The sequence below is a fragment of the Peromyscus californicus genome, unplaced genomic scaffold, assembly GCF_007827085.1.
Source record: "Peromyscus californicus insignis strain IS unplaced genomic scaffold, ASM782708v3 Scaffold_6__1_contigs__length_162567912, whole genome shotgun sequence".
Lineage (NCBI taxonomy): Eukaryota > Metazoa > Chordata > Mammalia > Rodentia > Cricetidae > Peromyscus > Peromyscus californicus.
The window spans coordinates 98256480-98281305 of NW_026294584.1; the positions used below are offsets into that span (position 1 = coordinate 98256480).

The 24826-nt window shown below is 52.2% G+C and overlaps 2 protein-coding genes across 10 annotated transcripts in view; one reads left to right on the plus strand and one right to left on the minus strand.

Annotated features, from left to right (window-relative positions):
• The first annotated feature begins 384 nt into the window (after nt 1-384).
• Nucleotides 385-8621, plus strand: Bola3 (bolA family member 3). Of its 2 annotated transcripts, XM_052719259.1 has the most exons (4): nt 493-622; nt 2269-2392; nt 4360-4448; nt 8365-8621. In XM_052719259.1, exons 1-4 carry the CDS (start codon nt 569-571, stop codon nt 8428-8430), a joined length of 333 nt encoding a protein of 110 aa, XP_052575219.1. In that variant the 5' UTR covers nt 493-568; the 3' UTR covers nt 8431-8621. The 2 variants fall into 2 exon arrangements, with proteins under 2 accessions (XP_052575220.1, XP_052575219.1); XM_052719260.1 differs by lacking the exons at nt 2269-2392; nt 4360-4448; nt 8365-8621 and adding an exon at nt 1124-2262 and having other exon boundaries at nt 385-622.
• A 4852-nt stretch (nt 8622-13473) lies between these two features.
• Tet3 (tet methylcytosine dioxygenase 3) overlaps nt 13474-24826 on the minus strand; it is a 101806-nt gene continuing 90453 nt past the window's right edge. For all 8 annotated transcript variants that reach the window (XM_052719187.1, XM_052719186.1, XM_052719188.1 and 5 more), the window contains 2 exons: nt 21561-21897; nt 13474-20969 (listed from right to left, as the gene is read on the minus strand). In XM_052719187.1, the coding sequence (XP_052575147.1) occupies nt 19189-20969; nt 21561-21897 (2118 nt within the window). In that variant the 3' untranslated portion in view covers nt 13474-19188. The remainder of the gene's footprint in view (nt 20970-21560; nt 21898-24826) is intronic.

Genomic DNA, 24826 nt, shown 5'->3' on the forward strand with positions numbered 1-24826 from the left:
TGTCCCCTGGAATTTGGGGAAATCCAAAACAAATTTCCACCCCCGCCACATCTCATCCCCACTCCTGCCCCTGGTTTAGTTCATCGCTCATCTGGCCTCTGCAGCAGTCTGCCCTCTCCAATTCAGCCCCTCACAAAGAACCCCCTTCCTCACAGGAGCCAGAGTGCTCTTTCTAAACCGCAAACCTGAGAAGACTCCCATTGCCGAGAATTTCACCGGAACTCCTTTCTGGAAAGAAGAAGTCAGTTCCCCCAGAGCACTGACTGGGATGTGGGGAGGGAGGGAGGGAGGGAGGGAGGCCTGTCCCGCGCACCCGGGGTTCTGGCTGCCTAAGTGGGCGACTGGAGGCGGGGGTGGGGTAGGGTGGGGGGTGTACGACCCTGCAGTGGAAGCCGACCCGGCGGGATGGAGGGTCGGCCCAGGCCTGCGGGTCCCGGGTGGCTCCCGCCGGGCGGCCGCGGCCTCCGAGCGGCAGGGGGCGGGCTCGCCCAGGGCGGCGGCTCCGGACGGAGTGCCGGTGTCTTTCCGGCTGCACTGTGACCTCGGGCTGCGGGCTGCGTCGCCGGGCATGGCGGCATGGGGCCCGGCGTCCGCTGCGCCTCTGCTCCGCGGGAGCTACGGGGTGAGCCGGCGGGGCGCGGGCGGGGCTGCGGGGGGTCGGGCGGCTGTTGTCTGGCTGAGGACGTGAGGGCAAGGCTGGGGCCCTTCCCTGCTCTCATTCATTCTCTCCTGACCTCTCTGAATCGCACTGGGGGTTGGGGGTACCCGGCTCAGGTGGGTCGGGGAACAGTCCCATAAACCAGCACAGTATAGCGAACCTGGGAAAGAAATGCTGCCTTCGGCAGAGGAAAACAGAGGTGGTGTAGCCCCGAGGCCAGGCGTTGGTGCTGGGCACTGGGGATGAGCCTGCGCCCTGCAATTGCACACAGAGCAGGCCTCTGACCTTGACCCTCCATGGCCTGCAGCCTGGAGAGGGAGCCCAGCTCTCCTAATCCTCCCACCCTCCGTTGGTTGAGACAGGGTCTCGCATTAAAGCCCTGGCTAGCTAAGAACTTGTGACATACCTCCTGGCTCCTGGAAGAAAGTCGTAAGCCACAGTGCCTGGTCTGTCTCTCCCTTTCAGACTCATCTTTGGCTTTATCTCACCCATCTCTTTCTCCTCACTTGCCTGCTGGTCCGGAATCTGCCTCCCGTGCTGAGGAGTTGTGTTGCCCCCAGGACTGTCATCTGGGATTTTGTCAGTCTGTTGACAGGATGGGTGTGCGAAGATGACCGGGTCCTGAGGATTGTGCAGTGCGAGCCACTGTGCCTCTTAGTGATTTCACCTATGCTGCTGTCTCGGGAGCACGTCCACCCCCAGACCTTGCCGCTGCACCCAGACGCACAGCCCATCTGACCAGATCTTTCGTCTGGCCTGCATGTCAGCCATCTCTTAGGCTTCTTGGCCTGTGTCCAGCAGCCATGTCTCTCTCCTCACTCATTGCTTCAGAGGGCCTGCCTTAGGGTCAGCTCTGGGGTGCTGCTGTAGAGGGGCAGACTCCACCTTGGCCTTTTAAGACTAGCTAGTGAGAGAACTGGGAGAAGGCTCAGATGGTAAAGTACTCACAGGGGTGATCTGAGTTCAACCCCCAGGACCCACGTGAGATGGTGGATAAGTTCACTGCCTTTACAGAGGAGCCCAGTTCAGTTTCCAGCCTTCATGTCAATCAGCTCACCACCGCCTGTAACTCCAGCTCCAGGGGTCTGATACCCTCATCTAGCCTCTGAAGGCACTGCATTCATGAGCACAAACTCTTAGACACACACACAATTTAAAGTAAAAATTTAAAAACAAAAGCCAGGTGTGGGGGCACACCCCTATAGTCCCACTGCTGGGGGGTGAGACAGGTGGATCCCTAGAGCTTGCCTGCCAGCCTAGCCTACTTGATGAGCTCCAAGCCAGTGAGAGACTCTGTCTCAAAAAACAAAGTGACGTCCCTGAGAGCGACAGCTGGGCTTGTCCTCTGACCCCCAATGTCCATGCACACACGGGCAGGTGCCTACACATAAACATACCACAGAGACCCAGGATCCAACCCTGAAAGTCTAGAATGGCACCCTGCTCTGGACCTTCAGGTGAGACTGAGGAGTGACTGGGTGGTACCTCTTCAGCACCAGCACTCACCAGCAACCCCAGTGTTTTGCCGGCCGACTGCAGCAGACGAGACATTGCTGCACCGCGGCTCACAGTTCCACAGACCTCAACAGACCTCCTCTCTGTTGTCACAGCCCCCTCTCCTGCACTGTATACACCGGATGTTTGCCTCCCAGACTGAGGGGGAGCTCAAGGTGACCCAGATTCTCAAAGACAAGTTTCCCCGAGCCACAGCTATCAAAGTCACGGACATCTCAGGTGAGGCTTTCTCCCATCTTCTCCGTGGAGCCTTGCTGAGGTTTTTGAGTTTTTGCCTGGGGAGAGGCTGAAGTCAAAAGGCTGGGAGGAGGGGACCTGCCATAGTGACTTCTCCGTAAGTCAAAGGCTGGGAGGAGGGGACCTGCCATAGTGACTTCTCCGTAAGTCAATGGCTGGGAGGAGGGGACCTGCCATAGTGACTTCTCCGTAAGTCAAAGGCTGGGAAGGAGGGGACCTGCCATAGTGACTTCTCCGTAAGTCAAAGGCTGGGAGGAGGGGACCTGCCATAGTGACTTCTCCGTAAGTCAAAGGCTGGGAGGAGGGGACCTGCCATAGTGACTTCTCCGTAAGTCAAAGGCTGGGAAGGAGGGGACCTGCCATAGTGACTTCTCCGTAAGTCAAAGGCTGGGAGGAGGGGACCTGCCATAGTGACTTCTCCGTAAGTCAAAGGCTGGAAGGAGGGGACCTGCCACAGTGACTTCTCCGTAAGTGTTGCTTTGGGCCAGATGGAGATGGGGACTTAGAAACATCAGAGGGAAACCACAAAGACAAAGGCCTGGCTGAGAACTCGGTTACCAGACTAGCCCTGCTCAGATGAGGTCCCTCTTGTCGATCAGCAAGCCTGCCCCTGTACAGGCACCAAGAACTCAGGACACAGCCTCTCATGTTTTAGACACCTTGTAACCTGTCCACCCCAGTTCTTCTGACACCCTACAATGGAGAGCTAGGATGGGTCCAAGGTGGATTTTGTCTACTACCCTACTTTATCCAGAGTCAAGCCCACCCAAAGCAGCCAATGGGAACAGGAGGACCAGAGGCAGAATCAGGACCCAGGGCAGACTTTCCAAGCCCAGGCTGGCCCTGCTCTCCTCAGGCCACCTCTGCACCTCGGAATGTCTGGCTGGCTGTTTGTCAAGGCCAGGCTGGAGGTGCAGCTTCTGCACTAGAAGCAGAGGGAAGATGGGGGCCTTATCCAGACACACCCAGAGAGGGACACAGGTGCAGGCAGCCAGATAGGAGCCAGCTCTGCATTGGCCTGCAGGGAAGGCATCCTGACTTCCCCGAAAGCACATGTGCCTGGGTTGGGAGAGCATTCAGAAACATCTTTTATTGGACTGGGGATGTAGCTCGGTTGGAGTGCTTGCCCAGCATGTACAAAGGCCCAGGTTCGATTCCCAGAAACATATAAAATTGAGTGAGTATGCTGTGCTGGCTCGAAGTTCAAGGTCATCTTTGACTATGTGGAGAATTTGAGGTCTGACTGTGTGAGACCCTGACTTAAAAAACACAAAGAAGGGTATTTTATTGTATGTCAGTGAGGGCTCTGAGGGCGTTCTTTGTGGTGGGAAAGCATGGTTGCCTAAGCTTGAAGTGGTTGATTACATTGTGTCCAGTCAGGAAGCAGGGGTGTGTGTGTGTGTGTGTGTGTGTATGCTGGTGCTCAGCTCTATTTTCCTTCAGTCCAGGTCTCCAGTTTAAGGGTGAGTTATCCCAATCTAGAAACTTCCTCAGAGACATGCCCAGAGGTTTGTCTCCTAAGTGATACAGATTCTGTCAAGTTGACGGTCACTATCAACCATCATTGGCGGGACTACACATATGATTGGATGAAAACTTAGGATAATTTTGTACTTTTTAACAGGTCTGTGGAAGGTGGTAATACTGAAATTGACCTTCCCACCATCTCCCGTGGCTTACTAAGAGAGAGTGTTCTACCTCCCAATGCTTCCCAGGCCTTGGGCCCCCCCTTTCCTGATCACACTTGACAGTTGTGGGGAACAGGGGCACCTTGCAGACAGGAGAGAACATTTGGGTCAAGGCTGCCCGCCAGGAGCAAATGGTCAGATTGGAAACTGTGTGATCTTACCTACACCTGTTAGCAGGATGCTGTCAGGACACCGCCTTCTCGGGACTGTCTGAGTCTGCTACCATCTGTTGTAACGGAAACGCCTTCGACTTTGTTTCAGGAGGCTGCGGGGCGATGTACGAGATTAAAATTGAGTCAGAAGAATTTAAAGAGAAGAGGACTGTCCAGCAGCACCAGATGGTCAATCAGGTCAGTGGCTGCTGACGGTCCTTTTCCCTCTGGCCTTCAGCAGCTGAGGGCACAGCAGAGGGCATGGCGGCTAGCACTGTCGGTCCCCGGAGAGAGCAAGGCAGCCATTAGAACGTGTCAGGACCATCGGACTCTAGACCCTGGAAATACGAAAATCAGAGTCACTAGGTTGAGATTGGGAGCAAATGTAAAGTCATTCACAACGAAAATAAGCCAGCCAATAGTTATCTTTCAACGTCTTTTCTAATACTAACACCGTTTACTGTTTCTTTGGTTTGGGTTTTTGTTAAGATTTTAAAGAGGGTCTCACGAAGCCCAGGCTAGCCCCAAACTCATTATGTAGGTGAGGTCTTGTGCTTCTGATTGCTCTTGCCTCCACCTTCCAAGTGCTGGGGTGTGTACCACCATGCCTGGCTTATGAGGTCTGGGGACCAAACTGGGCAGTCCCCATGAGAGCTCTCCCTACTGAGCTCTACCCCCAGCCTCATTTAGGTATTTTTAAAGACCAGGTCTCATGGGTCTCAAACTTAACTATACAGCTGAGGGTGACTTTGAACTCCCCATCTTTCTGTACCTCCCAGATGCTGGGTTTCTAGGTGTGCACCACCACGCCCAGTGTATGAGGTGCTGAGGGTGGAACCCAGGGCTTCGTGTATGCCAGGCAAGTGCTCTGCCGACTGTGGTATAGCCTCAGCCCTTGTTAGGGATTTTCAAGACGGGTGTCCATTGGATGCTGACTCATTTGGGCTCATGACCTCTAGCCACCGCCTCGTGGGCAGGGTCATAGATGTGCTCCACTGTGCAGGCCCACTCAGTGTTTTCACCTGTCACATACTGATATACTCTGTTAGCAAAGACAGCGCTAAATGACATGCTTTTGTAGATCCTGGTATGTGTTCCTCAACTGGAACCTATTCCAGCCCTGACTCCGGGCCTTTGTCTCCGAAGTCACCCCTGGGGACGTCTATGTCTGGCGTCACTCTCAGAGGTCTGTGCTCTCAGCTGGTTTAGTTTTGGAAGAGCAGAGTTCTGGCCATCAGCCCCTTTGAGTCCACACATCCTTACAGTCATTGGAGGGCCTTCCCTCCCTTGGCCGTCACCCTCCCAGCTGGCTGTTGCCTGTTGGTCTTTCTCATCTGGACCTTGTCCCTGATTGGACCTCTGGCCTAGGTTCCCTCCTGCATCCAACTCAAAAGCTGCTTCCCATCCTCCTGGCTGGACCCCAAAGCCCCTCCACTTTCTGACTCCCTCTTTTTAAAATTGTGTATTCTACATTACTTTTAGGGGTGGGGCACATAGGCTGCAGCACATATGTGGTTAGAGCCGATTTTGCCTTCCACTGTGTGGGTCCTCAGGATTCGAACTTAGGTAGTCAGGCTTGCTAAGCATCTTTACCCATTGGGCCATCTCACCTACCCTCCAACAGCCCCTTCCAGCTGCTGCTGATTCTGACTTGAGCCATGGATACGTGCACCTCTGACATGTCAGCCGTTTGACGTTCTCACGGCCCTTGGCTGTGGCAGGCTGGTGGTTTGAGAGGCAGGCTGTGACGGGCAGCAGCCAGAGCCCCTCGAGATTCTGGTCAGCTGTGTATGGTCTCCAGGCAGGTAGACAGGTCAGGGAAGACCTGGCCGGGGGGCTCTCCCCACAGCCTGTGGGACTTGGGTTTTGTTCTCAAACACATACGCTGCCTGGTGTGACTGGACTCCTGGGTGCTACAAACCTGCATGCATCCCTTGGCCTGCAGCTACGGTTGCTACTTTCTAGGTTGTGACCCCGAGGAAGTTACTCAGCTTCCCTGTGCCCATGCAGCCTGAGAACACATGGTCAGCCCTCCTTAGATGTGTGCACTCTAGGCTAGCTTCCAGACAATTCTGCTGTTTCCCCTCCCATATCGCTGCAGGAATGCCATGATTACAGCTGTGTGCCACATCTGGCCTCCATAGCTTCTGGGGATCAAATTCCAACTGTCAGGCTTGCTTAGCAAGTGTCCTTCCCTGGTCAGCCATCTTCCCGACCCTCACAGTGACGGTTGCTGGCCTTGACCTTTTTGTGGCTCTGTTCTTCATCATCGTCCCTAACTTTTTCCTCGGTGTCCCCAATACCTAGTGTGACACTGTCTGCACGGCCATGGTCAAACATGCTTATCCAAGCTGCAGCTTTTTATTTTTTATTTTTTTCAAGACAAGACAGGGTTTCTCTGTGTAGCCCTGGCTGCTCTGGAACTCCCTCTGTAGACCAGGCTGGCCTTGAACTCAGAAATCTGCCTGCTTCTGCCTCCTGAGTGCTGGGATTAAAGGCGTGTGCCACCCCTGCCCGGCAGTGTCTCACAGTTCAGGCTGGCCTTGAACTCGCTGTGTGACCGAGGCCAACCTGGAACTGCTCTATTTTTATGTGTTGCCAAGCACTGGGGACTGAACACAGTACATGACCTGCAGCCCCATGACTGATCCTCCTGCTCCCACACTTAGGGTACTTTAGTCAGGTCCCCTCCACCAGAGCCTCAGTTTCCTCAACCCTGAAGTGACGTCAGCGATTCCTCTGTGGCTGTAGCAGGTGACATGTGACATTGATGTGTGTTGAGGAGCCTTGGGAGGCTTCACAGAGGTCAGGGGGAGGTGTTGGGGAGAGGAAGTGTGCACACTACAAAGCTGCAAAGCCTCCAAGTGTCCAGAATCCAAAACCTGTCACCTGAAGGTCTGACTGGGCCACCTAACTAGAACTAGCCCGGCTGCAGAGACAGAAATAGCCACTAGGGGGCATCCTGGGCCTGTGATGAGGCCTTTTCCAAGGTCCGAATTTCTGTTTGCAGAGTTGAAGTCTCCATTGAATACAGAGTTGGCCTGGGTAGGGCCAGTTATTTGCTGACTTTGGGCCAGGGGTACTCAGTGTTGTTTTAACTCCACAACCCAGGTAGGGGTGTCTGTCTGTGTGCTGTAGGTGAGAGAGAGAGAGGGAGAGGGAGAGGGAGAGAGAGAGAGAGAGAGAGAGAGAGAGAGAGAGAGAGTGTGTGTGTGTATGTGAGCTGTTGGTTCAGGGTCTTCTTATATTGCTGGGCGGGACTTGAACTCCTGAGCTCAGGTTACCACCCTGCCTTACCCGGGTGACTGGGCTCTAGGTGTGCAGCACCACGGCAAACATAGGTGGGTTTGTTGTTGTTCTCTCCAGGCAGGGTTTCTCTGTGTAGCCTTGGCTGTCCTGGATCTCGCTCTGTAGACCAGGCTCAAGCTGGCCCTGAACTCACAGAGATCCACCTGCCTCCACCTCCTGCGTGCTGGGGTTAAAGCCATGTGCCACCACCACCTGGCTACAAACTTAAATATTACTGAATAAAAACAATTGTAAAGGGAGCTGGTGTGTGGTGGTGTCTACCTCTCACCCCAACACTCTGCATTGGAGGACCGTGGTCTACAATAGCAAGTTCCAGGCCAGCCAGAGCTATATAGTGAGTCCTTGCCTCAAACAAAAACATTATAAAGGGGGCTGGGGAAAGGCTTAGAGGGTAAAGGGCTTGTGAATGTGAGGACCTGAGTGTGGATTCCCAGAACCCACACTCTGTGACCACACGCAGCATTAATATCAGTTCTGGGTGATCTCAGGGCCTGGAAGACAGAAGCAGGGAGTCCTTGGAGTAGGCTGGCTAGTTGACTGGCCCAAACAGCAGGTTCCACTCCGCCCGGATATATAGAGTGGAGAGCGGTCAAGGAAGATACCCAGTGTCAACCTCAGGCCTCCAGTCACATGGACACACACATGCACATGTACACACATGCAAGCGTGCACACAGACACACACCACACACACACAGGCAAAAAATATTTTGAAGGAAAAATTGCTTCAACAAAGCATGTACAGACTGTGGAACACTCTGTAGCCAATGTAAGGACGAGAACTGACTGTGACATCTCTTCTTCAGGCACTGAAAGAAGAGATCAAGGGGATGCACGGCCTTCGGATATTTACCTCTGTCCCCAAGTGCTGACGGCGCCCCAGCCACGTGACTGCTGATGCTGGAAACCTCGAGTGCACTTCGAGCACAGCCATCTTCCAGGAAAACCCCTGCCAAAAAATGCATCTATTTTTGTTCATAGACATTTATGTATTATAATGATAGGAGATATGTTATCTATTTAGAAGTTAATTAAAGGCCACAGATACCTACTGCTCACAACAGGCGCGAGTCCTGCTTCAGGCCCCTTCTTTCAGAAGCGCATCCTTTGTTTGCCATGGTCCATCCCTGCACAGTTCCTGTTACCAGACACAGAATAGAGGCGGCTGGGTTTTGGTTGTTTTTGTTTGAGACAGGGCTCTGGCTGGCCTGGAACTATTTAGACCAGGCTAGCTTGAACTAACAGATGGGCCTGCCTCTGCCTCCCTACTGCTTGGATGAAAGGCATGTCACCACACCTGACCCCAGATTTTTTGGTTCTATGAAGAAGTGTTAAGAACTTTTCCCTCCCCTACTTCTCCAAGAATGACGAGGAACCCCTGGCTTGTCATGCCCGGGAGAGGAGCTGAGGAACGGCATGCCTAGCCCGGGGCGGGAGGCGAGTTTGCCAGGATCTGTGCTCTCGGCCAGCCTTGCCAGCCACACATGCTCACCCTGGACTCTGGGAGTGAGTGACTGAGAAGCTGGAGCAGCCATTCTGGACACCAGGGCTACAAAGTCTGGTGTTCTGCGTGCAAGTTCCAGTGCCACAAAACCAAAGTTGACTTCACGTTGACTTCACATTGCCAAACTTCCCAGTCACACCCTAATAGCAAATCTGGACCCCACCCCCTGGGTGTCCTCAAGCTGTCCTCCCTTGTTACAGTTAGCCCACATTAGATCCTGGCACTGGCTATGGACTGACTCACAGACTAACATGGTCCCTGTCACTCACAGACACCTTGTCCCCATGGCAGGGGTGTGCTGGAACAGGACCACAGCAGAGCCCTCCAAAGCTGGGGCCCAGACAGTTTGTCACACTTTGATCTAAATTTGGAAGAATAAGTTCTTATGTGCCACACACAGGTCAGATGCCCAGAACACCTCTAGACTCGGCTGGTAAGTGCTTGTCGCCAAGCCTGAGTTCTGTCCCCAGTACTCACAGCAGAAGGAAAGAAGAACCAGCATGTGTCACTTTTCTGTGACCTCCACGTGTGTGCTGTGGCACCGTGTGAGTGCACACACACCACACTAGGTGTGGTGGCACATGTCTTTAATCCCATCACTTTGGGGGCAGAGGCAGATGAATCTCTGAGTTCAAGGCTAGCCTGGTGTACATAGTAAATTCCAGAAGAGCCAGGGCTTTGTGGAGAGACCCTGTCTCAAAAAAGGAAAAAGCTATTCGCTGGGGATGTGGGGGCTGGGCGGGCAGGCAGAAGCCACACTGAAGGCGCTGACGAATCCTGCAGAGACCCCCATGTTTGCAGCAGGCACTGACCGTCCCTTTAGGAACCAGTCAGAATTCAGAGCAAAGGTACGGACGGAGCTGGCCACTGAATCTGAACCCTGGTGAGCCAGCTTCTGGAAACACAAGAATAAAGCAGGTCCTGGGGCTGGGTCAATCACCCTGCAGCTTCTGCTCTCCATTGTGGATCCAGATTCAGCTCTGGCACACAGCCGTGGAGCACCACGCAGCAGCCCAGAGTCACCAGGGAGACCAGGGCAAGACACGACTTTGTACAGCCCTGGTACTGGCAGTCACACTTGAGGCCAGACGGCTAAAGGGTCTTGGAGGGAAGGCCTGCAGGGTGTCCACTGTTTGGACACGGCAACCCCATGCTGTGACCTATAAACTTCACACTTGAGAACCAGGGACTGGGTCATAAGAAAGTTGCCGTGCCCGGGAGGTGGCTCAGCTGGAGCAGGTGCCAGCTGGCCACCAAACCTGATGGTCCAAGACCTGAGCTGGATCCCCACAACCCACACGGTGGAAGGGAAACACTCCTGGAAGTGGACCTCTAACCTTTCTTTACACACTCACCATGGCACACATCTCTCCCAGGTCCCCCCTCCCCTCTCCTGTCCACCCCAAATATAATAAAAGGGAAAAAAAAAAAAGAGGAAAAATTTCAAAAAGCCTGTCCTGATTTAGATCCATGACTTCGGGTCACATTTAGGGAAGCATGTGGCCCACAAGCTGTGGGTTGCCCATGTCTGGTAGGCTGTATTGTGAAGTGACTCTCTTGGGGTGATCAGAAGACTGCAGGGTCCTGAGACCTTGAAGCCTGCCAGCCGTGGACCCCAGGACCAGAGGGTTTGGGGGGGGGGGGAGTGTAGCCCTTCAGGGAAATCAGCGAGGACCAGGTTCCCCGGCCTACCTGAAGATAGCTCTTTGGAAAAACACGAGCACAGGTGAGTGAATGGTGAAGTCACCTCCACCTGCAGAAGTGTGACGGGGCACGGGACAGACAGCAGAACTGGGCCTAAGTGGACCTGAGGGAAGCTGCAGAGGTGGGGTGGGGTGAGCCACGAGGCACATGGTACACACACAGAGAGAGAGAGAGAGAGAGAGAGAGAGAGAGAGAGAGAGAGAGAGAGAGAGAGGGTGACACACCGGGGCGGAGGTCAGTGTGCGTCAGAATAAGGTGGCATGGAGGTGGGGACCCCTTGGCTAGGGCAGGGCTCTGCTGTGGCGGAAGACAGGGGCATGTCTGCACAGACTGCCGGAGGTGGAGGAAGGGGCTAGACAGATCTGGAGCTGGACAAGTCTCCTTGTCTTAGCTGGCGTCCTGGAGGTGCTCACAGGCACACCACTGGTTGTGAGGGTTGGACACCTCTTCTGGTCTCCTCCGGGATGCTGAAGGTCTCATCTTTGCGGAGTACTTCAGGTGAGGTGACTGACAGCCTGCAGGGCCAGCAGCAAGACTTTGAAGATAAAATTGTACCAGTTCTTTAAGAACTTCATGTTCCCTGACCAACCCCCAACTCCTATGTCCCTCTCCCCACCCTCACTTCCCTACCCACCCGGCTGTGTGTTTTCTTCCCATCAAGTCCAGTCTGTGTGGCCCATCTGCTACCCTTGGGAGTGCGGCCACGTCCTTATAAAGAAACCCGACTCACTCCCGGCAGCTATCAAATGCCAAAGCTCCTCAGAGCGGTGGGATCTTGTGCCAACTCCCCCATCTCCATGCCGGGATTTTGTCTGGGTGGAGACCATACAGGCCTCGTGTATGCTGTCACAACCGCCATTGAGTTCTGTGCACAACTGTTCTTCTCCCGTGTCTGGAAAACACCATTTCCTTGGAGTTACCCACCACTTCTGGCTCTTACAGTCTTCCCACCCCTCTTCCCCAAGGATTGTTGATGCGTGTGCATCTGTTACATACATTCCAGGACAGCGCTCTACAGTTTCTTATTCTCTGTATGTATGTTGACCAGCTGCATTTTTTTTTTACGTTGTTGGCCAATGAGGTCCCATAGGCCCCCAAGCACTATAGGCAACGGTCTATCCTCTTGGTTACCGTGTAGCACTTCATGTTAAGACACCACATACCTGATCCCACAATATGGAAAAAACAAACTGTACTCACCTGGAAGCTTCGTCCCAACTGGCTGGCTTTCACTGTGCTACTAGGGACGCTCCTGGAGAAGAGTTCGTCACCCAGCTGTGAACCCTCCTAGCGACAGTAACGACTAGCCTGGCAAAATACACACTGGCGCAGCAGTGGGAAGAATATCATGGGAGTGGCCAGTCCGTTAGATAGAACCCATGCCCGGCATCACTAATAAGAGCCAAACACCTGTAGCTAGATAGGTCATAGGACCCCGGGGAGAGGACCTAATGTTGTTATTCTGCTAAATAGACATAGTACTAAAACGACTCCCAATGACAGCTACACCCATCGATCAGAACATCTCTAAACCTTCAGAGCTGCTTCTTACAGCAAAACAGTGAGTGTGTGTGTGTGTGTGTGTGTGTGTAGACATCCACAGACGCCAGAAGAGGACACTAGATCTTTCAGAGCTAGAGTTAGACAGTTGTACGATGCCCGATATGGGGCTAGGAACTGAACTCGGGTTCCCTGAATGAATAGCAAGTGCTCTTAACTGCTGAGCCATCTCTCCAGTCCCACCAGCAGAACTTTTGCTAGGGCTACTGACCAGGTAGTGTGACTCGATAGGGGTGATGACAAAATGAAGATCAGGCTAGACCAGGAGGATGGATTAAATGAGACACTTGGCCAAACTTCAAATGCTACTGGGAAGCAGAAAAACATAACCAAAAAAAGTTGGTGTGGGGGAGCACTGGGGAGATGGATCAGTGGTTCAAAGTACTGGCTGTTCCTCCAGAGGACCTGGGTCTAATTCCCAGCATGCTCATGGTGGCTCACAACCACCTGTAACTCCAGTCCTAGGGGATCCAATACCCTCTTCTGTCCTGAGGGCACCAGGCATATGGTGCATAGACATATACAGGACCTTGGACAGTGTGTCAAGGCATTTCTAGAAGGTTCCTCTGCAGGAGTCCAGAACAAAAATCATTGAGCCTCTGGTCTGCTGGGTGGCTCATTTCTGCTGCTAGATCTGCTTGGGGGTACATTTCAGGCAGAGCAAATGGGAGAGAACAGGACAGCTTCCTGTCCATTTAGCCTTCTCTCTCAGCTCAATTTCCCCCAAACCCAGCCACTGCCAGACATCCCCCCTTTGTTCCAGGGGCAGCAGGACCCGGGGTTCAGCTTTGCACCTCACTACTTGACGGTGTCAGAGCCACCAGAACCAGGATGTAGTGGTTCTTAGCAGCTGTCTGCAAGTGCAGACAGTGAATTCCAAACTGGCTGGAAGAGGGGACCAAGCAGAGAAGAGCTGACAAAGGCCATCCCAGAGACCTGATCTACATCTGCCAGCCATGTCTGTAAACTCCGTCTCCTCAGATGACAGGCCCAGGCAGGGTGACAGCAGGTCTCTCACTGCTCTGAGGCAGGCTTCATTTGGGTGTCTATAATAACATAAAGAAGGGCAAGACTGATAAAGGGTACCTTTGATGTCACAATTTAGTTCTGGTTTGAGGTGAGGGGGAAAAAAGGAGCTCACACAGAGTTTGAGTGCAAAAAATAAATATAAAATTTATTAAAACACCCACAATATTTTAAAGATGCCAGGAGTAATACAGTTCACAAACCCAGTTGTTTGTGTAAATTATAATAAAATACAAATCAAAAAAGGATACATACTTGCAATTTCTAGGCACCCTAAATTAAATTTACTGAAACACTGGGGGAGAAGGAAAGGAGAGGAAGGCGGTAGCTCAGGAGACAAACCAATAAAGTGGAAGGAAAATATTAACAAAAAGGTAAAAATTATACAAAATAAAATTATCAGCATAAATTTACTGTACTAAGATATCTACAGTTTAATAATACACATCCTATTGCCTTGAGACATTGCAAAAACCTACCATTCATCCATCAACCCCAGATAAACTTCATTTCAAGTAGCCACAGTTTACAAAGTCAAGACGGAATATTCAAGTATGGTTGTTAAGTTCACCTCCATTGGAAGCCAGGAAACCAAACAGGAATTCAAAGAGAGAAGAAAGAAAACATATCCAAAAGCTACAAGGGTTCTAGGATCAAGTCTAAAGCGTTAGTATGCTGAGACAGCCGGTCCTTGCTTCTTTAAACACAAGAGAAGAAATGACATCACTCCTGTCTGTCTTCCCCCCCTCAAAAGAACAAAACAACAAAACAACAAACCTGCATTGGAATCAAGAAAATTTGGGATGTCCAGATGAGCCAATTAGTATCTGAAGTCCCCATACGAAGAGTGAGGGTTCCCCCTGAAGGATGGGCGGTCAGAGCGAGGAGAGCACGAACGTGTGATACCTACAGAAAGCGTCCCTGATATCAGAACAGAAGCAAATGAGGAGCAGGCCAAACAGCTCACTGATCCATAGGCACACAGCGCAGAGACAGCTCTGGTGCCGCTCGCTCTCAGATGAGCAGCCTGTTGCTCTGCCCTCCTGGGCAGCGCTCGCTCCCGGAAGCAACCACGTAAAGACTGGCGGAAGTGGGGCTGTGAGCCCGGGTTGGGGTACGCACCTCCAATGTGTTATTTTGGTCCAGGGTATGTGGTGAAGTTTGCCTGGTAGGGACAGCAGATAAAACCAGGTGTGGGAGTTCTCAAATGACAGCCACCATGACAGAAAGCTCGATGAGATGGGCCAAGGAGATTCACATTTTATTCAAAAGCAAAACTTACAGAATGAAAAAGATCCAACCACACTCCTTCCTTTGGGCACGCTGCCATTTAACTGCTGAAGAATGAGCAGAGAGAATGACCCCAGCTGTGTCAAGGTCAAGGAAGTCATCCAATGGACAACCTTCAGGTATCATACCCTCATGGAATCTAAGTTGTCACAATGTCCTGTTTTTGAGGTATTTAAAAAAAAAAATTGTGACAGTGAATGATGTAAAAATAGAGCTTCCTGTCGAGTTGTTCTTGAAAGTTACATCAGCTTATGTGGACACAAGGAGAAGTTTAGCACCAACTAAAAGCGGCCTTGGTGGTATGGAGGGACAAAGAAGCACCTGCCTTTAGTCTCAGCACCAGGAGCTACCAGTGAGCGGCAAGAACCAAGGCTTGCCCGTCCCGTCCCTGCCGGGGCCAGGTGAAGACACTCCCCCGGACCTCAGCCTGTCCCCTCTGGGGTTAGCACCCTGGGCCACAGGAGAATACCTGCCACACTAGAAGAGGCAGGGGCCCTGACTCTCCTTCCTAAAAGCCACCTCCCCGTTTCTAATATGGCCTGAGAAGATAGCACAAACCCACAGTGCCTACCCAGCCAGGCAGGCCACTGCTGTCCTTGTAAGGAGCAAGCTGCCTTCTCCGCGCGCCTAGCTTTGGCCACCAAGGGGAACAAAAAAAAAAACAAAACAACAACAAAAAAAAACAACAAAACACCAAGCCAGAACACTGCTCCGAGCCGACACAGCACGGTCAACAGGTCTACCAAGACAGCACCAAAAGAGAAGGAAAGAAAAGCCGAGAGACGGAGCCCACCTTGTTTTTGGTTGGTTGTGGTTTCGAACGTTGATAGCACCTCAGGGAGACAAGATCAGGGACAGTCACATTGAAACACCATAGCACCATTTATTAGACTATTTCAATTCATAAAAATGCTTCCAAGTCCAGAAAACACACTTCAGTAACAAAAGGAAGGAGATTGGTTGAGGCACGTCAGGGATAGATATATCAGTTTTCCACCAGCTTGGCCTTGCTTGCTTGGACGTCAAGAGGCTGTCAAGGAAGTCCCCTCGCTCTGTGACATTGGGTTTTCAGCTACCGTCGACCACCCTCACACATCCACCGCCCTCAACTGCGAAGCAGCAGAGCTCAGCTACCTGTTTTTCCCGTTAGCACTTGAACCCCTAGCTCTGCAAACTGTTTCCCCAAGAGCAGGTGGGAGGCCAGAGAAGGCAAAGTCCCTTCCCATGCACCAGGGCCACCTCAGCGAATCAGCAAAGCAGCACCCAGGAGGGCTGGGGGTCGGGCGCTAGGCCCCGCTAAGAACCAGACCCCACCCTGAGCCCTCTAACCCATGTGACACCCTCAGTGGAGCTACCGACAGGTGGTCTCCTCAGCTAGCACCAGTTATTTTATGAGAACCTGCTGCAAAATGTTCTAAAAGAAAATCAGTCTCTCGGGATAGCGCTTCCCAAGTCCTCTCGCACACATCAGGCAGGGAGAACGAAACAAAACAGAGCAGGGGTGAGGGGCAGAGGGGGCACCAAACGCTTGCACTGCACATGGACTGTGGCTATGGATGGGCACACTGGGAGCGGACTCCAATGCCGTCACCTCCCTTGCTAGAATGGTACTTACTCTTAAACTCGCTCATGCTGTCAGGTTCTTGAGTTGCAATGGCTTTATTTTTTTTCTTCTCATGATAAAAATGTCTTGTCAATCATCTTCAGGACTTAAAAAATGATAGTGCCAGTAAAAAATAAAAATTCTGATTTTTCTCTTTAAGAAGCCTTCAGCAGCAAGGGGTGGGGGTATAGAACTGTGCATAGTTACGTCTTAAACACACATCTAAAGCATGCTCATTTCAATGACAGATTTGAGGTAGGTTATACATGTAGTGTGTGGAAATCAGCACGGGCTCAAGCACGGCCACAGCACTGAGCCCTGGAACAGCGCTCGCTAGGACCTGAAAGGCCAACACAGAGCGCCTCTTGCCTCGCCTCACCTCACAGCAGCCTGTTTCCTGGCCTTCTAGAGCTTACGAAGCAAGGCTGTGCAGGCTTGGGGGATGGACGTCACATGCTTTTTAGCTTGTACTGGTTTCTCCATTCATCTAATGGCTTTGCTACCAAAGGGTGAGGAGGGTTGGAGCATACTGAATACACGTCGTCAGAGGGATCCACACACTGCCAACAGCAGACTCACCTGGGCCACACTTGGGACCTTGCAAGCTAACAGCCAACCTGGGGCTTCCATGGGCCGTATACACGGTCACATTCTCCAAATGCTTTGTAAAATATCATATTTAAGATTATTTAAAATGAAGTTTTTCAAGGCACCCCCGCATCTACCTAAGCACGGAGTCCGATGAGACCTGCATAAAAGTACTGATGCGATTAAGCAAAATAGCATTTAAAGGACCCAATTCTCCCTCAAAACTAGAAAATTAGCATGCGCCTTAAAGCCTCTGACTCCTTAGCTCGTCAAACAGAAGGTCAGAGGCTTTCCTATAAATCTGAATTCTGAATAATTCTAAATCCTGATAAGCTCTTGGGTATTTATTTCAAAAGCAATAATATTTCATTTTTTCTGTCCTGTAAAATAATTGCAACTTTACAGAATATGGTAAAGGTGGATTGACAAAGCACATTAAATATTCAGCTACTATTTACAGTTTCTCCCACAATTACATGTTAAAATGTACTTTTTATTCTTTTCAAGTTGCTGTTTAAATCTAGGCAAAAGTGCTTAAAAAAATCTTTTCACTATTTACAGTTAAAACCAGACCACAAAAATGCTCAGGACACCTTTTAGCCACTCTCTGCCAGTGCTTCCGAAGGGCTACAGTCAACACCCAGCCGCTCGGCTCTCAGCTCTGGCACAAGGCACCGCGAAGCTCGGGGACTCGGACTCGACTTCAGCACTGTCATGGGATTGCTACGCTCAGTTTATGAAGACCACACCTGGCTAGAACTACTTGATAACTGCTGTCTCGGGGACTGGCTGCTACTCTGCGTGTGTCCTGATGAAGCCCCCCACTCACCACACACGTCCACACGAGCAGCTGGATAACATGGCTAACATCATCGGAAAATGAACGAACACTCCGTGAACTCTGACACGCTGCAGACCAAGCGCCGCTTCCACCTGTCAGGCCCAACCTCTCTCGACAATGTCACAGAAATGAAAAAGCACCAACACTCTCCTTTCAAAGATCTAAATGAATGCACCAGGATTTTGAGAATGGGTGTGTTACAGGGGAGGTGGAGGAGGAGAGGAAAGAGAAAGATCCAATGGAGAACTGGCCCCCTCAAAGGAGGAAAGCATTAGCAACCTGTTGAAAACGCCTGACCCATGCACTTTAAAATGAAGTGTAGGCCATGCCCTGTGAGGGCCGGAGGACTGCACCATTGTCCCTTGTGAAGATCCAGGAATAAGGACGATGAGTGACCTGCCATCACACTGGCTTGCTGAGCTCTGGCAGGATGCCACCTGCCCTGAGTCAGGAAAGTCCCAGCACAATACTACAGCACCAGGCTCCAGCACCACACAGCACAGCACCGCACCGCACGCCGGCTCTTCACAGCTTGGGTTCAACTTCTTGTTTTCAAAGATACAGTAGCCCTTTTTCAGTATCGACAAACTTTGGGGCGATTTTTTTAAAAAATGCCACTAAGCTTCCTTCAGCCCGGTACTCACTGGCTTTATCAATGAGATGGGAAGGGCTCCTAAGGAGCCTCTCGCTCCTGCTCCAGCGTGAGGTGCTGCCTAGCGAACCAGGACATCATATGACTTGATAAATAACGGACAGAGAGGATTCAGTGTGGAGACTAGCAAGCTTGAAGCTGTCTACTTCCAACCTGGTTTCGGGGATATCTAACACCAGCATCTCCAGGCCAGGCCCCCAGATGTCTACAGCTTCTCCCATTCCACAGAGGGGAACGGGGTGGTCCCAAAGGCTCCCCGGCCTGTGGGAAGGAGGGATAGACCAGGGCTACATGTTAACCTTGGTTTGTGGGGGGCAGATGGCTGGGAGAACCTGCAGCTCCCAGGAGGCTGGGCTCACCCGGCAGGAAGCACTGACTGCCTTTCCTGCCCATCTGTAACCATTACTATTGTTGCTTTAAAAAAAAAAAAAAACCCAATAAATACACATTTTAAATGGAATTTAAAACTACGCTCCTTTGTGAAAGGACACTATAAACTTTCCATTATTGTGATATACAAGGATAAAGTTTTAAAAACAAAGAGAAAATAAAAGCCCCTCAAAACAAGGGGGAAAAAAATCAAACAATGTGGAGATATAAATATTAAGATCACCAAAAAAAAAAAGAAAAAAAAAATCACCCGACAGCCGTAGTTTTTTCTTCAAAGTGCTGGGGAAGTAGGAGAGGGAGGGGCGGGTCAGTTCTGAGGTTTGGACCATAAATACATATATATGATAGGCATATCCATATATGTAGATATAGAGAGACTTCTGCACCCCCAACCCGCCCCCGGGCATGAGGGCAAAAGCACCAGAGGCAGCTCGGGCCGGGCCCGACGCTGAGGTACGCTGGCTCCCGGCACCTAGATCCAGCGGCTGTAGGGGCCAGTGACCTTTGTGTAGGCGTAAGAGGACACGGTGACCGCCGAGTCTGTGGGCATGGCCAGCGCCTGCCGGGTGGGGACAGCCTTCTTCTCTTTGTGCTGGGGCTCAGACACCATAGCACCCCCCCATTTGCGCTTCTTCCCATAGAGCTTGGCCTCCTGCGGGCCCAGGCCCAGGCGGGCGGCCTCCTCCTGCCGCTGCCGCGCCCGCTCCGCCAGCTGCTTCATCTTGGCCTCCCAGAGCGCCAGCCCGTGGTTGGGCTGGTTGAGGTTCTTGTGCTGGTAGAAGACCAGCGAGATCCGGGTGGGGTGGCAGCGGTTGGGTTTCTTGAGTGGTGTGGTGGCATGGAGCTCCCGCCGGGCACACTCGATGAGGATGGAGCAGTGGGCGGGGGCCACGGCCACTCCGCCAATGTTCTCATCCAGGAAGTTGTGCTCACTGTCTGACCACAGCTCCTCCTCTTCCTCCTCCCCTCCGGGGCCACTCTTCTCTTCCTTCACCCCCTTGCCGGGGGGCTCCTCAGCTGTCCCCTCCTCCAGGCTGAAGGGATCCCACAGCTTCTCCTCTGACTTCAGGGCCCCAAACAGCTTCTCACTGGAGCCCAGGGGCATGCCAAAGGCCTGCCAGGCTTGGTCCAGCTGGCTGGGCCCCGGCGTGGGAATCCTTCCTTCCTCGACTTTCACAGGATTCCACAACTTGTCTTGGAACCCAGAACCACCTTTCAGGGCAGAGTTGAAATCCCCTGATCCGACCCCCCATGGCTTCTCAGTCAGGCTGGAACCCGTCAAGGCCGAGGTGCCGTTTCCAAACTTGCAGGGGCTCCATGGCTTGCCTCGGAGCCGTCCTCCAGGATGAGGGGCGGCGGCCTGCTGACCTTCACCAGCGAACAGTCCCCACTGGCTATCTGGGAAGTGTGAAGGGGTCGGACAGCTGGCCCCGAAGGAATTGAGCTTGTCTGGAACGATGGCGGGACTCTCCCCAGAAGGGAACACTCCCCAGTTGCCGCTCACACCGTTAGTCCTCTTGGGGGACATGCTTGGGCCTCCTGAGTACTGTCCCCATAGATGACTGGGTCCCCCATTCTGAGAGGCCTCGGGCAAGGGTGTTCTGCCCATCTTACCAGCGTCTCTGGGCACAGACTCAGCCTGGGTCAGAGGGTCTACTGGCTCTTGCTTGATGGATCTGTTGTAGCAACTGGAGCTCTGAGCAAAGGGAGAGGGATCCCTGGATGCCGGGTGGAGCTGGGGGACCTTGGGTAGCAGGTATTCCTTGGGGCCTGGGTAAGCAGGCTGCTGGTGGTGAGGGGTGGGGTGGTGGGTGTCTGTGGACACAGCCTGGCCCGGCAGCTCGGCAAACTCAGCACCGCCGTAGGCCGGGTTCAGGCTGCTGTGTAGAGCATGGAGGTCTGGCTTCTTCTCAAAACTGCCTCCACCGCCCCCGTGTGCCCAGGCACTGGGGCCCAGGAACTGGGAGGGGAAGACAGGGTTGCTAGATGGAAAGCCATAGTAGCCGAAGGAGGGAAGGGTGTACTTGGAGTGGAAGCCATTGACAGAGGCCAGGCCGGGCTGTGCATAGCGTGAGTGGTAGGAGTACACACTGCTCATGCTGTAGGGGTCGGAGGGCCGGCAGCTGCCGAGCACCGAGTAGCTCTCCACCACCGCGTTACCGCTGTACTTGAAGGAGCTGAAGTGGTTCTGTGGCTCCACCTTGAGGGAGGGCTTCAGGCTTTGCTGGGACAATGCACCCTTCAGAGACAGGCCTGGGGAAGGCAGAGGGCAAGGTGGCAAAGGAGGCAGACACCACAGCCTGGCAAGGTCAAGGTGCGGAGGAGCGGGGGCAGAACCTCCTTCCTTGCCTGAGAGGTGTTTTCTCTGCAGAGTCAGGATGGACGCAGTGTCTAAGGGAGTTCAAGCCCAGCCTGGATTTGTTCCCCGGGCACCCCTCACCCCACCCCACCCTGCCTCAAAGACCCCAAGGTGAAGAGAGAGAGCTTGTGGAGAGGCCATGTCTGGCCCCAGAAAATGCCTTAGTTTCAACTGAAGCTCACCTTCCCAAGTGTGGGCTTAGGGTCACAGCAAGGACTGCTGCCAAGGAAGAATGGGCGCTCAGACACTCACAGCCCACTTTCTATGGTGGGCTCTGAAATAATGGTCTTCTCCCCAGACACAGTGAGAGCGCACTGGAGAAGCTGAATGCTGTGCCCAGGCGCTTCACAGGATGCCTTTCTGATGGGCAGAGTGAACCACCTCAGGACCTTCCCTCCTAAGCGGCCAGTGTGACGTGAGGTGGGGGTGACACCCCTTGAGGACAGGGCCCACCCCTGTCTAGTTAGTAGCAGCCCTTCGCTTACCCGGGTCGGTGGTGACGCCAGCCAACTCCAAGGCCTCCTGCTTGATCTTCTCCGGTGTGCTCAGCTTCTCCTTCTGCAGCTTCTTCTTCTCGGCTGCTGCCTTCCTGGCTTCCAGCTGCCGTTGGCGGCAGGACTTGGCAGGCTCGGGCAGACGCCGGACCTCTCGAGGGAAGGCGGTGAGCACCTGGATGGCCCCGCTGCTCACCTTGGCGTTCTGATTCTCCTCACTGCCGAACTCATCCGTGCTGGCCATCTTGTACAGGGGCAGTACATGCAGCTGCTCATCCTCGGGGATCTGGCCCACGCAGCGATTGTCTTCCTTGGTCAGGGTGCAGACCTGTCCCACACAGGGAGAGAAGATAGGGGATTGGAGTCCATGCTTGGAGAGAGGGGCCTGAGCTTCCAAATAAGTGACCTCTACACAGTCCTACCACCAGCCATCTCCCTTGTCCCATCACACTCTCCTGAGTACTAAGGTTCTGAACACTAACACCGCAGAGCCTGGGACGCAGCTTTCTGAGGCTCAGTGACATTATCTCTTAGCCCCAGGGTGGCTGACCTGGGACCAGGGCGCCTGCTCTGCCTGTAACCCATTGCGGCTGCACCATGCCTCATCAATAACCTGAAACCTGACGGTCACCGCCTTTGCTTCCAAGGTAATCTTTCTTTTTATTAAAAATTATCTAAGGCTGGGCAGTGGTGGCACACGCCTTTGATCCCAGCACTTGGGAGGCAGAGGCAGGCAGATCTCAGTGAGTTCAAGGCTGGCCTGGTCTACAAAGGTGTTTTAGGACAGCCAGAGAAATCCTGTCTCAAAAATTAAAAAAAAAAAAAAGTAAGCATTAATTATACATGCATACACACATATATAATACTTTTGGGTAACTAAATAGGATATTATGCATAGTTTTTTTTTTTAACATTTTTTGAATATAGTACAAATAATTCTTTTTCTTTTTTCTTTTTTGGTTTTTCGAGATAGGGTTCCTCTGTATAGTTTCGGTGCCTATCCTGGATCTCGCTCTGTAGACCAAGCTGGCCTCGAACTCAGAGATCTGCCTGGCTCTGCCTCCCGAGTGCCGGAATTAAAGGTGTGAACCACAACCACCCGGCGGTACAAATATTTCTTGCACATGAATTTTCTAATTTACTTTTTTTTGAGACAGGGCCTTACCACGTAGTCCTGGCTGGCCTGGAACTTGCTATGTATACTAGGCTGACCTGGAACTCAAGAGAAATCCACTCGCCTCTGCCTCCCAAGCACTGGGACTAAAGGTACGTAGCATCATGTTTGGCCTCTCTTTTTTAAGACAAGATTTCACACTGTGGCCCTAGCTGGCCTTGAATTCATTATATAGAACAGGCTGGCCTTCATCTTCCTGTTTCTGCCTCCTGAGTGCTGGGATTAAAGGCATATGCTGCTATGAAACACATGCTCTGAGACAGCCCTGTCATCTACTGCCAGGTTGCCTTCCAGCTGTCCCCACACCAGACTCTGGTCCAATCTTCCAATCTCCATCATTCATGTCTTTGAAAACACCAGCTGTTATTAAAACGTATCTTCTTGATGGCTTCTACTGCTCAACAAGGCTTATCCCCCCAACTTTGTTTGTGGTCTAATCTTGTATTTTCTTGTTCCCTATGTTCTGGTTGTAGCATTTAGGGCTATGACCCTGAGAGACGGCCCCGTCAGAGCCAGTTAACTCCCAAAGGCAGAAAAGGATTTTGATATATGAACGCTAGACCTGTCCCTAATTGATTTATAGCAGGTCAAATCTCATCCTGTCCCAAAGCACCTCCAGTGCATATGGAGACCATATCCTCTCCAGCCCAGGGCATGCTGAAGCTGCCAACACCCTCCTGGACTTACGCAGTGGTACCCCGCCCTTGCCTATCCCTTCCTGCTGAAGCACTATGCAGATTCCAGTGTCTCTCAAGTCTCTGCCCCTCCTGACCTAGCGGGTACATCCTGTAACATTCTTCATCCATCAACCTCACTCCCTCTGGTGTGTTTAAGTAGCTTTCAACACAAACAACGTCTTCCTTTTTTCTGTGAGTTTTGTGTCTTCTGCCCATTTTAAAAAATACTATTTCATTTTTATAATTTATAAAGTCATCTTTATATATTCAGGCTATCTTCCTTGATCATAGAGTCTGCCTCAGTTGGAACATTATGCACCATTAGCCATGAGGAGCAATTCAACAACCACACAGATGCCTGACCTGTGGCATGTATGCCCACCCACACATGCTTCCACACAACATACCACTGCTGACCTGTGGCATGTATGCCCACCCACACATGCTTCCACACAACATACCACTGCTGACCTGTGGCATGTATGCCCACCCACACATGCTTCCACACAACATACCACTGCTGACCTGTGGCATGTATGCCCACCTACACATGCTTCCACACAACATACCACTGCTGACCTATGGCATGTATGCCCACCCACACATGCTTCCACACAACATACCACTGCTGACCTGTGGCATGTATGCCCACCTACACACGCTTCCACATAACATACCACTGCTGAGGTGTAGCATGTATGCCCACCCACACATGCTTCCACACAACATACCACTGCTGACCGGTGGCATATATGTCCACTTACACATGCTTCCACATAACATACCACTGCTACTCTGGACCAGCTTTCTTTAGTCAAAGATCACTTGAGTTGTCCATTTTGTAGGCTCTTTCCATTTTCACTGTGCTGTTTTATGTACCAAACAGAGGCTTTACACTATCGCGGGGTGGACTCACGACTGTTCTCTGTTCACGCCCTCCTTTGGCGGCACTCTCCCCAGCTTGGTCCTTCCCAGAGTCTTCAGACTGCCTCCACTGACCTGACTTCTGCCCTCCACCTTGTGCTCCCCTTCTTACACCCCATGTGATAAACAACAGAGCAAAGGTCAAATGCAACAAAGAGTGAGACACGACAGGAACTGCCCCTATCCCCAACACACCCAAGAAACCTCACAACGTCAGACCCCACAATCGCGATTAAAAAGGAAGCAGAGGACATAGAGGGGACCTCCTCAGAGATGCGATTAAAAGGGGCAGGAGAAACAGGGAAAGACGTCAGCCTCGTCAGTGAGTAAGAGGCACACCTCACTGAAACACTGGGATTCTACAGAGACGTCAGCCCCGTCAGTGCGTAAGAGGCACACCTCACTGAAACACTGGGATTCTACAGAGACGTCAGCCCCATCAGTGCATAAGAGGCACACCTCACTGAAACACGGGATACTAC

Bases quoted from the DNA above. Each gene is read 5' to 3' on its own strand.
- Bola3 (XM_052719259.1), top strand. From the start codon at position 569: ATGGCGGCATGGGGCCCGGCGTCCGCTGCGCCTCTGCTCCGCGGGAGC. The intron at 2,393-4,359 runs GTGAGGCTTTCT...ACTTTGTTTCAG, and splicing joins CAAAGTCACGGACATCTCAG to GAGGCTGCGGGGCGATGTAC. The intron at 4,449-8,364 runs GTCAGTGGCTGC...TCTCTTCTTCAG, and splicing joins AGCACCAGATGGTCAATCAG to GCACTGAAAGAAGAGATCAA.